Source organism: Apis mellifera, linkage group LG6, assembly GCF_003254395.2.
Source record: "Apis mellifera strain DH4 linkage group LG6, Amel_HAv3.1, whole genome shotgun sequence".
In the NCBI taxonomy this organism is placed as follows: Eukaryota; Metazoa; Arthropoda; class Insecta; order Hymenoptera; family Apidae; genus Apis; species Apis mellifera.
In genome coordinates, this window is record NC_037643.1 from 16,940,539 (window position 1) to 16,953,457 (window position 12,919).

At 24.6% G+C, this 12,919-nt stretch overlaps 1 protein-coding gene across 1 annotated transcript; it reads left to right on the plus strand.

The window, feature by feature from the left end:
* The first annotated feature begins 835 nt into the window (after positions 1-835).
* On the plus strand, positions 836-3,243 carry LOC409358 (intraflagellar transport protein 74 homolog). Its single transcript, XM_392873.7, has 2 exons — positions 836-1,529; positions 1,632-3,243. The coding sequence occupies exons 1-2, from the start codon at positions 1,192-1,194 to the stop codon at positions 3,154-3,156; spliced, it is 1,863 nt and encodes a 620-aa protein (XP_392873.4). The 5' UTR covers positions 836-1,191; the 3' UTR covers positions 3,157-3,243.
* Positions 3,244-12,919: the final 9,676 nt, after the last annotated feature.

The following is a 12,919-nucleotide window of genomic DNA, read 5'->3' on the forward strand; positions in this document are numbered from 1 at the left end:
GCTACCATCTATAATCATATACCAAGAACAAGTATAGAGCAAATAATGAAAAAAGAATAAATATATTGAAATTAGTGTCATCTCTAGTCTCGAAAATGAAATAAAAGATAGAATAGAAGAATAACAGAAATAGAATAAGAATTGACAATCAACGCCATCTTTTGGATTATTTCTTAAAAGCTTTCTAAAATTTAAATGGCATTAACTCTCAATTTTTATTCTATTTTATTTTGTTTTTTGAATTTCAAAAATATAAAGAGATATTTTAAGCTTCAATAAATAATATTTGTCAATTCTTTTTGTATTTTTTTTTTCTCTCTATTTCTTGTTTTTCATATATGCATTTCCTGTTTCATTTGACATTCTGAAGATGGCATTTATTTCAATATTTTTATTCATTCTACCTTTATCTTATTATCTGATTTCTTTGTTTATATCTTTTTTGCAAAATTTATGCATATAAAAAAACAACTTTATTGTTTATCCATCTCGGTTATCTAATTTATTGATTAAAATTCTTAAAAATTTTAAATTGATGTTTTTATCATTTGTAATAAATAATAAATATTAACATTTATAATACAATATGTATAAATGAATTTAATAATAATTAAAGTTTAATATCATTAAATTTATTAATAATTATCAATAAGTATTAAATTATATTAATATCTTATATATTAATATAATATATAAGAATATTTATAAAAGAACATATTTTTAAGAAATTATTTTTAAAATTTATTAATTTCAATAATTTTTGTGATTGAATATAATTTCTGTTTTAAAATATAATTCACCACTATAAATCGCACAGAATATATCAAATATTTTGATTTTTTGCGCATCGATATTTCAAAATATTGAACATTAAAGTTAGGTTTATTCTGTGTCTTGATTTTTTTATACAAATTTTTGTAATGTAATTTTATAATATCATTTAAAATTATATTTTTTTCGTATAATTATGTATAAATTATAAATTATAAGTAAATTAATTTGGAATTATATATAGATTCTATGAATTAGTTTCTATGACAACCAAGTAAAAAACAAACAGATCATAATGTACTTTAACTAAACAGCACTAACTGATTAAATATCTATACAAACTACTAGTTCATACCAAAAATATTTTAAATAGAAATAAAAAATATTTTCAAGAAAAAATATTTTAAATAAATAAATATAATGCAAAGACCACAAACTAGTACTGCTGTATTACAAAATAAATTTGAAAGGTTTTACAAAGGAACAAAGAATGAATCAGTAGAGTTTTCTGGAAATACTCGTCCAGGCACACCTGGTCAAAATGTATTGGCAAGACCACCATCATCCTTTGCTGCACTCAATCAAGTATCAACTGGTAATTCACGTTTAAATACAATTAATTCAAGTAATTCTGGAGCAAGTAATATTACATTTCCTTTGTCTGGTCAAATGAATATAAATATTTTGGAAAGACCAATCACTCAACATGGAGTAGCAGGCCTTAGACCTGGAACCGGTAGAAATTTGTCAATGACTAGGTATAGAAATTTCTCCTTAATATCAATATTATTGTGGTATTATTAACTTAATCACTAAATTTTTCCTTTTATTATTTTCTAATTTAAATTTTCTATTTTTAGACAAATTCAAGATAAAAGATATTATAATGGACTTATGCAATTAAAAATTAGAGAATTAAATCAAGAAATTGCTGTTATTATGAAAGATATTGAAGATCAAACTAAAGAAAGAGCTACTTATCTGCATTATGATAAGAGAGCCAAAGATTTGGCTATGGAATTAACAGCTTTGCAAGGGCAATTAGCTGATTATAATATCATTGTAGATAAAATGACATCTGATATTGGAAAAGAAATTATTGAAGAAGAAACTGAAAAACTTGCTAGAAAAAATGAAGAAATTTTATCAAGAATTGAAAATATGTTTGAAGAAAGAAAACAATTAGAACAAAAGCTAACAAAAATACAAAACCAATTAGAAGATGAAAAGAAAAGAACAGAACGACTTATAGACAGTATGGATTCTGATACGAAGGAAAAATATGATGAATTATTAAAAGAAAAAATAAAAGTGGAGGAAAAAGCAAATGAACTGCAACAAAAATTGGATGAATTGTACAAAGAACAACTTTATTTAGAAGAAGAAATAACATTATCTCCTTTGAAACAGGAAGCAGTTAAATTACATCTTAAAATAATAGAAATGGAAGAAAAAAGAGATAAATTAAAAGAAGAAGAGAAACAAAGAATTTCACCAGAAGAAGAAAAAGAAAAATTATTACAGAAAATTAAGCAAGATAATATGGATATTGCAGCTGCTGAAGCTCAATTGTCTGAAAAAAAAAAACAAATTCAAGAAACAGAACAAAAACTTGAACAATTAGAAGCAGATATAGAAGATACTCAATCTGAAAAACAAATTAAATATAAGGAACTTCGTAAACGAGAAGAAACCATAGAGCAATTTATGAGTTCTTTTGATCAAAATAAAGAAGATGAAAGTAAAAAATTGCATAAATTAGAAAATACAATAGTTGAATATTTAGAAAATATTTCGAATATATTAAATATTGATATTGATTTTATAGGAAATGATGAAATGGCTATTCTTAATAGTTTACCATCTTTCAATGAATATGAAGATATTAACAAGGATTGTAATTTTGAAAAATTAACAAAAGAAAATTTAAAGTTGCAGCAAATTTTTAATAAAATGCAAATGTTAGAAGAAAAACTTAAAACAGAATTTGCTGAATTTAATGAAAAAATGACTGACAAAGAAAATAAGTCAATAATTGTAGAAGATATAGATACTTTGAAAACTAAATTGACTTTAAAACAAGATCAATTAATAGCAGAATGTGAACAATTGAAACATGAACAAGAAAAATATGAAGAAGAGATTAAAACAATTCAATCAGACTATAATGAAATGAAACAACGTTTAGAAAATAATGATATATATGTTCAAGTTAGTACATTGGAAAATACTGTAGAAAAATTGCAAAAAGAACATAAAGATATTGAAGAATTTATTACCAAAGAAAAAGAACGTGGTAATTATAATCCAGTAAAAAAAGAAACTTTTAATACAATAAATATTTATAATTCTATGTTAAAAGAAAGTCTAAAAACTATCTATTAATTAAATTCTTTATAACTTTGTTTGTTTCTATTTTACCAATATTAGAGGAAATAGAAAATAATTTGATTTATTGATTTTTCAATGCAATTTTATATAATATTTAGAAATTAAATATGAAAAACATTATTATTAAATTATTAAATTATTTATAAAAATAATCGTGAATCACTTTTTTATATTATTAATTGCATTTTTTAATTAAATTTTATAAAATTACTTTATTAAATTCGAAAAAATATATATACAATTTTCACATAACCAAAACAATTCGAAATAAATAGTTACTTCAAGAAAAATAAATTTTATTGAATTTTATTCTTTTATTGCATTGATTATATTGTGATCTAATAAATAATTATATATATATATATATATATATATATATATATATATATGTCATTTGATTGATTATAAAATAAAGAAAAATACAATATATATAAATATATAATTTTATAAAACTTTAATTTAAATAAAAATTAATTTAATTAAAAATTTAATAAAATTTTTCTTAAAAATCGATATTTTAATTATATAATACAAAATTTCAATAATATAATATTAATATAATATTTAACATTTATATTTTAAATTATTTGTAATACTTACCTAAAATGTAATACAAGGAAAAGTAATATAAAAATGGCAATAACCTAAATATAAATAAATTTGCTTTTAAGGTTTAAAATTTTATTGGATATATTTGGATATTACAAGGAAAAATTAATTTTTCATATTAAAATTGTTTATACCAATTACAAAAAAAAGATTATGAATGTGATATTATGAATTTTAATTGAAATCATGATTTCTGAGAACAAAACTATTGATTACAATTTTAATTGTTAATAAATATAATATAATATTAAAAATACACATACACACACACACACGACACGCAAATATAATGACAATAAATATGCAAAAAAATTATATCGTGATATATATTACCGTATTAGATATTTGATAAATAGATATTTGAAAAAAACATACAGCACACAACACAGCAAATTTTTATTAATAAATTATTAATAAAAAAAAAATATATAATAAAGTACAACTAATATGATTACTTTACTTACATTCTAAATTTTTATACTACAAATTTAGTTCATTAAATATTTTAAACTATCTTATAAAATCTACTTTAATATATAATTTACCATACGTAAGACACTTACAAAGTATATTTTATTATTAAATTATAAACTACAATAAAGATTTTTATTTTAAATTATGATAAGATATTTTTAAATTAAGTTATATTTAATTATTAATTACGCTTTGGATTTAATCTTGACTTTTTTTTCACTTTCTTCAGAATATCGTAGACTAGATTTATTATCCATGGACTGAGATCATACATACTCTACTAAGTTGGCCAAGTTAAATATAAAAAAGTTGCATGATAAAAAATGTTATAAGATTTATAAAATGTATATGAATTATTTTTTTTTCTTTTTTTTTTTTTTTATTAATTAACACACTATTCATTTAATTAATTTGCTTTTTTATTTCTTCTTTTGAATACCTGGATTAAACTGTTCGAGTTAATGTCCATGGATTTATTGACTAGATGCCACTCTTAATAATATAGTTATGTTAATTTGAATAAAATTTTTTTGATAATCGCTGTACAGATAAGTAATATAATAAATAAATTTGTCATTATGATATTTCAAAATAAATAAAATTATTGTGAAATTTAAATGTTATATATTATCTTCAGTCGGTATATTTACGATTGGATATTATCGAAATGTACTAACAAAGATATCTAACTTAAAAAAAAAAAAATGAAAATTATATTAATTAATATATCATTTTTCTTACTTATTAAACACAGCCTCGTAATACTTTTACAAATTCGCATTTTTATCTAAAAATATATGATTTATTTTAATTTATTACATATTTCTGCTTAATAATTTTATTATTTTGAAATTATTGAAAAATATATATTAATTTTATCTTTAAAGCTGCCATATAGGACCTTTTTATGGATTTAATTAATTCTTCACAAAATTGTATGAATTTAAGAAAAATATCAAAATTATCAACACTCTACGTAGGTAATATTTGTTTTTGCCGACAATCGCATTAGTAGTAATTTAAAAAAATGGTTGTGAAATAAACTATTGTAAAAATTTTGTTTATTTTATATAGTTGGAATTATGTTTCATTAATAAAAAATTTTTCTTATGAACTCTATATGATAATGGCATAATGTAAGTTACTGGCACGTTTCCCGAAATAAATAGATTAATCAATAAATTATATTAATCTATATATGACTAGATAATATATATATATATACTGTAACTTTTAAACTATTTTTAATTTTTTTAAAATCGAGTATAATATATTTTTGCAATTTAACTTTTTTATGGCATCGCATCCACACATATTTGTTTGAGAAAATATATATAAATATATGAAGAAATGTTTACATGACTAAATATCATTTGAAAAAAGTTCCAAATTGCATTTATATGTGGCCTGCATATCCTTTGAGGAATATGAAATGAAACTTATAATATCTATTAATTGAAAATTCAATGACTAGAAATATGTGATTAGAAACAAAAAAAAAAAAACACGAGAAAGTATGTACACAGCCTCGTTGATGCTACGTGAAATTAAACTAAATATATACTTTTTGTAATTTATCTTCAGCTTAATTTTTAGTAGTAATCCACAAGGAAATTTTAAAAAAATTATTTCAAAGTTGATTCGTGGCACCAATTGGAATATTAAATAGTGACTAGAATATAATGTATATTTTATGATTAGATAAATATTACTCGATTTTGACTAGATCATTGACTATATTTTTCTTTTTTTTTTTAGACTAGATTATATATTTTGATTCTCGCATTAAATATTTAAATCTTTATCACTAGATCGTTGACTAGATCGTTATATTGTTTTTGTTTCATTTTAATTTCAAACGAATTTTCTTTCTTTTGTTATTTGTAATTTAAGTAATTAAGAAACGTCAAAGAAAGAAAAAATAAAATGAAATTCAAAATGAAAAATCATTGTTAATCTTAAATAAATAAATTAAGATAAATTGTTGCTCGGCGTTTCGAAATCTTCGAAAATTTTATAAATTTCTTAGAAAAATATTTTATTATTATTTCAATTTAATTTCTAAAACTCTAATTTCTAAAATCTTAAAATAAAATACAAAAACTTATAACTATTTATGAATTATTATGAATAAATATTAAAATCACTTACATAATAAATATATTTACATTAATGCCAATAATCATTCATCGCAGAATAGTCACATTTTTAAAGTTTTGTGTTATTTTGCATTATTATGAATTAATTAAGATTATGAATAATTATGATGATGAAAGATTATATGATTATGAAAGATTATAATTATTATGAATTAAAAGATTAACTGGCATACCAATAAAATGTCGGAGTCGAAGATTGTAATACAGCTTTCAATGATATCTTTCTCCCATATCTTACCCCAGACGGCGGTATAAACAGAAACAGATCTTTGATAAAACTATTCCATTGTAATAAAATTATATCTGCTATAAAACTTGTAAATGGTTATTTGTGATATATCTTCAGTTGTGTCCCAAAATATCTTTACTTTTTTATGAAAATAAAGAATTTGTAGAAGTTGTTGTACATAATTGTTTTTTGGATACATTAGTATGTGATCTGCAATGCCGACTACTGGCCAATTTCGAAAGAAATTCTTATTCACCGAGCATGTCTTGAGTAGCGTTGTACTTTCAATATCAGTACTCTACATCTCTCTCTTTATACAGATTACGTATACGTGTTTGTATATACAAATAAATATATTTACAAATCCTCGATAATAGAGGATTTTTGCTTTCCCTTTTCCAATTTCGACATTATTGACGATCAGTCAAACAATGGTTCAGCCGTGTTTTATCAGTGAATAGTGTCATCATACCATTTCAAATCAATTGGTGTTTGTGTCTAATAAAAATATTTATTCCGTAATTTTTTATTTAATATAATATATATGAATGTTATAATAAGTGCATGGTACTTACTTAGTAATTGCTATTATTATCAGAATATTCTTCAATGTTTTACCAGTTCGACGAATTTCATTTTGATTTCACTTAAGAATCTTCGGTGTATTTCCTGATCCAATTTAGGTAGGTTTGTATTATCAGTTCCAAATTTGGCCTGGCTCAACAATTGCTCTCGGTGATTTCAATTTAACATGTCGAATCGGGTGAAAGGAAAGCAGGGAAGAAGGTTGTAGACCCTCGGAGATTGAATCGATGTTCTGAAGAAAAAGATGAAGAAAAGAGAAGAGAAAAACGAGAGGAAAGGAAAATGCGAACAAAAACAGACGAGAAGGAAAAAAAAAAGGAAAATTAAAAAAAGAAAAGAACTCTCCGAGGGCCACGCAAGCGCATAGTCACTCGCCTGCTCACAGACTACCTTAAATTTTCGTTCATCGCGCTCCAAGATGCATATTTCCCCTACCCTCGGTCATACCCCCACTATACATCTCTTTGAGTAGAAGTTGGCACGTGCCCCACTTCTACATTTCTGCTCTATAGAATGCTGCATATTATCCCCCACTATTGCTTTTCCCCTCTTTACTGACTGGTTGTTACATCCTACAGAACGGTTCATCGCTCTGTTCTGTTCTGGGATTCGCGCGATTCACCCCACTACGCGCTCTATTTCGAAGATTTTGCCCCCCCCTAAACGCGCGCATGGCATGTGAGTCTAGCATTAACTGCAACATTATTACAGTGAAATCGGAAGATCTTTTGTACGCATGCGTTTGATACATACCACGTGCAATTTCTATAGTAGTCCATGCTCTGTGCGTGCGTTTCTCTTCTATAATTGTTTTTTTGGAATAATCGTTCAATTTATTTTAATAGTAAATACAAAATTGTTCAATTTATCTTAATACTAAATACTTTGGAAATTTTAAATCCATATTTTTAGAAATTTTAGAAGTTTAATAGAACATGGAAAATTTCTGTTTGTTATTCTTATGCTTTGAAATTATTCTTCATTTAATTTTATACTTTATAATAATAAAATAATAAATTAAATGAAGATAATAAATTAATAAAATTCTCTTATATAAAATCTTATATTAAAAGCTTTAATATTTTGATTGATATTTCTTTAATTTTTTTAGGTATAATAAATATATTTATATAAATTAAATTATCATAAGTTCTTTTCATTTCATCGGGGATAGATTTTAAAAATACATAACAATGTAAAAAATTTTTAAGAATATGTATAAGGAAGGTCACGATAATCATTATATGTCCATGAATAAAATAGGGGTTTGGCAATGTAAAAGGACCTTAGATTGTGATTCGACCATGAATACTAATATGGCCCGCATTGTCAAAGCATGTTGCATTTCAAGATTGTATGTTGAATTAATGATCAGTTTTATATTTATAACATATTAAATATTGAAAAAAAAAAATTATCAAATATAAAAAATATTCGAAATAGTAAAGATCTAAATTTAAAAAATATTTATTATATACTTAGATAACAATATTTAATTTAATAATTTATAGATAGGAATTATATATCTTGATTGAAAAATGGAATTTAAAATTTATATAATCATTATTAATGTTCAATATTATTTCAATTTTGCGTTCGTTATGCATATATACGATATTTTTTATTTTTATAAGTGCTTGGTTACTCCAGCGTTGATAATCACACCAACAGTATGCATATTATTATATATCAGTAGCGTGATTCTAAGCAATTGGTCAATTCAGTTCTATATTATTTCTATATGATATCTACGTTGAAAACGGTGACTAAATCAGATAAGTCTAGTCAATATTCTTAGTAAATTATTGATTAAAAAATATATACTTCACATTTAAGTGACTTAATAACATCATATTAAAAAAATATATATCAATTCACAATAATATAAAATTTATAGGATTCAAATGAAATTTATTTTTAGATATTATTCAGCCATAAGGAACAATAAATTTATAGATTAAAATAATAATCGTTAAAGGATAAATGGTTCTGGGAGACTATTTTTTACTCTATTGACACAAGAATAGGAGGATAAAAAATGAGAAAACAGATGTTCAAATAACTTAGAGAGTACACATAATATCATTTTATTATTTTGGATAATAATTTAAATAAAATAACTTTCAGATACTTCGTTTTTAGATAACTCTATATATTTTGCTTTCAATATTTACTAACTTAACCTAACCTAATCATTGTCCTCTTTGACTTGACTCTCTAACCTAATTCTCTAACTTAATTGTCTAACCTAATTCTCAACTTATTCAACAATCTCTTATCCTCTTTCCTTTTTTATTTCAGTTTTCCACGTATCTTTTTTCTACATTTTCTATTTTTTTAACCTAATCTTCAATAACCTATATCTACAGAAAAGGTAGACGATTTCATTTTTTCCCTTTGGTAAAATATCATGTTTGGCCGCTTGTTAAATCAAAAAAGAAAGAAGGAAAAAGTTGTCCAGATGCGTTCGTATTGAAAATAGTTCGTATCAATAACGTCTATTCCATTTCTTAGCGTGACTCGAAATTCTGTGGCACCCTTTCGGGCCACGAACATTTCCTCATGGCTACGTTGGACAAAGAGGTTAAAGGAAAGGGATGGAATTATTGCCTGGTGGGTAGTAAAATGTGGTGTAATAATGTCCCGCCGCGGGCATACTTAGCTAATTAAGTCGCATAGGATACCTATTCGTATCGAGATTAGGTTACATCGGGGCATGCGAAGCTTCGCAGTTAAGCGGAATCCTTCGAGGATACATATAACTAAACGCATATGTTCGAATTATGAAACATTATGTATAAAAAATCGAATGGATATAAAAAATATTCGAATTAAAAAGTTGGATAAGTGCACTGGATTTTATGGTACAAGTGCTTATATTTATTTATCACAAATGAATGATATAAATGATCCTTTTTATTTTTCACTTATATAAAAAATTATAGTATGAAAGATTTGATGGTTAAAAATAGAATAAAATATATTACATCAATAATTGAATTATTAATTAAAATACAATTTCAATTCTTATATTGTTAATTATATTAATTATAATATTGTGAAATGAACCTTTGATTATTAGAATTCTATAGATGGATATATCAAAATAAATGGTGGGCTAAGAGGAAGAAGTAAATTTGATATGGATAAATTCTATAACGTTGCCTTATGGTACACGTTCAGATATACAAACTTACCATGTACGCAACGAGGACACGAAATCCCTAAATCGACACGATAAACGGTTTATCGTGGGCCACGCAATGTTTAATCGAATTCATGGCTTGAATACACGATCGGACATCATTCGAGAATTCTCGTGGTAATTCAATCGATTCGATTCACTCTCTCAGTTAGTATTCTTATATTACCCATAGGAAAAATAAAATTGTTACGATGAACGTTATCTGATATTTATATATTTTGGAAATGATTTTATTTTATTTCAAATGTTATCATTAAAAGATTCGTTATAAAATGTATTATCTGTTCATAATTAATTTCAAATTTAAATAAAAGATAAAATAAAAAATTAAATAACCAAGTCCATATTAAATAGATGAAATGTATATAACCTAATTTACACTGTACATAACCTAATTTAAGATTAAATAAAAACGTTTATGAGAATATTTTTAATCGTTTTGTTTTCTAATTATTATTCGAGTATTTCCATATGCCACGAAATTTCCATTTAACAAGAAATCGATGTTCAATTATTTTCACGCACATTTTTTTCGATCGTATATTAACTTAGCTGTACGGATTCGTTAACGTAAGATTTTCATGATGGCGTCAATAATGTTTCCCACGAACAGGTGGTGTTTAGAAACAAAAAAAGCACAGACGTCCACTCGGAACCAAAGTGGCCTTTTTGTTTGACGAGAGGCCCTATCCGTATCGCGAACCTATTGTTAAGCGTTGTTTCGGAACCCATGGAAATTACAAAGGTGCTTCACTACAAGTGCTGTTACCCGTGCACGTTACCCGTAAATTGTCACAGTCTCCGATCTAACGTTATCTGTCGGTAACTGAATATAATTTTCATTCTACGCCATGCATATTATATGTACATATATATATATAGATAAAATGATTGAATTAATTAAAATATGATGCATCAGATTCCATATATTTTGAAATTATAAATTGATGTTAGGTTAGTTTTTAACAATTCTTTATTAATATAGAAATGAATTTTTAGGTTAATTTTAATTTACGTATAAATTTAAACTTTTTCGTAATTTCTTTTTATCTTTTTCTCTTCCTTCGTATTTCTTCGCGTTCATTCATCAATCTAGTTTAATAATTGCAAAGCATTTTCCTCCATGAAAATTTATAGAATTCGAATAGGGTCGTGCGTTGATCACCGTGTTAAACTAGTAGAGAGTATGATGGTTGCAACAGGTGGGCTTTTTCGAACGCTCGCCAATTCCTTTCGCATCTCTGTTGCTTGTATAATGATGCACGTTCTATCCTGTCTCGTGTGAAAAGCATTATTCAATTCGATGAATGTCACGAAATATAATAAAGCAGAAAATATGATACGATTTTTATTAAGAATATATATAAATGTAAGTATATAAATGTACTTGTATATATATTGAAGATTATTTCCATCATTTTTTCTTTTTATTTATTCTATAGTTAATTAATTTTATTAATTTCTTCAATCTTTAATTTAAGAAATATTGTTTTGTTGCAATAAATTTGTGTTGGTATATAACCTATAATAAACTTTTAAAAAAAATAGCATAAAAAAATCGAATGAACTTAAATTAATATTAAAACTAATATGTTATATTATTTGTAGATATAAGCCTGCTATAAGTAATTCATGTGCAAGCAGACCACATGACGTTGATTTGGGTGGAACATGAATGCAGGAAAAATACCATTTTTACGGTCTATATAATTTTCTATGGATCCCAATTAAATGCTTGTCAATAACATACCTACAATCTGACCCTTTTGTGAGAAAATTCTCAATAAATTATTCTTACCATATCATTCTTACTATATACTTTCTTTCAAAAATATTAAGAGAAAGATATTTTATCAATTAGAATTATATATAATAAAGAAAAAAATAAAATCTAGGTATAAATTTTTCAAGATTAAAACGTCACTGAGTTTTCAGGATTAAACTTGGCGAAGATTAATTTCATTTTTGCGAGGAAAAGTATGTAATCTGTACGGTCCATCCATCCATGAGCCCTGAAAAAAATAAAAAGTTAGAAATCTCGTGAGGCATTTAGAATAAATATGATAAATATAAAACTGTAGCAAGCGTTGCATTATTATAAGCAATTAACGATAACTTCACGCCAAGTATAAAGTACCGTAAAACTGTCGCTGTTGGGTTAGTCGAGCATGCAATCAACGAAGGCATAAACCACCTATAAACTTCCACGTGGCTCGAATAAAATTTTTATAAGGAGATCCGCGACTCTGATTAAACGAAACTTTAAACGAATCTGAACCCAATTCATTTTTGCTTTCAATCTCGCGAAACATTCGTATTTATTCATTTTTCTGATTTCATTACAATTTTCAAAGTAATAAAATTTTTAGTTTAAAGTATAAAAATCGATAAAAAAAAATTAAATAAAACGACAATTATTAAAAATCTTTTCGTAAAAAAAATACATTTTAAAAATAAATTTCTAAAGGAATGAACAATTGTGTGAGAAAAAATTTA

Excerpts from the sequence above, each read along its gene's own strand:
- LOC409358 (XM_392873.7), top strand. The coding sequence starts at position 1,192 with ATGCAAAGACCACAAACTAGTACTGCTGTATTACAAAATAAATTTGAA. Across the intron at positions 1,530-1,631 it reads AGAAATTTGTCAATGACTAG|ACAAATTCAAGATAAAAGAT; the intron begins GTATAGAAATTT and ends TTCTATTTTTAG.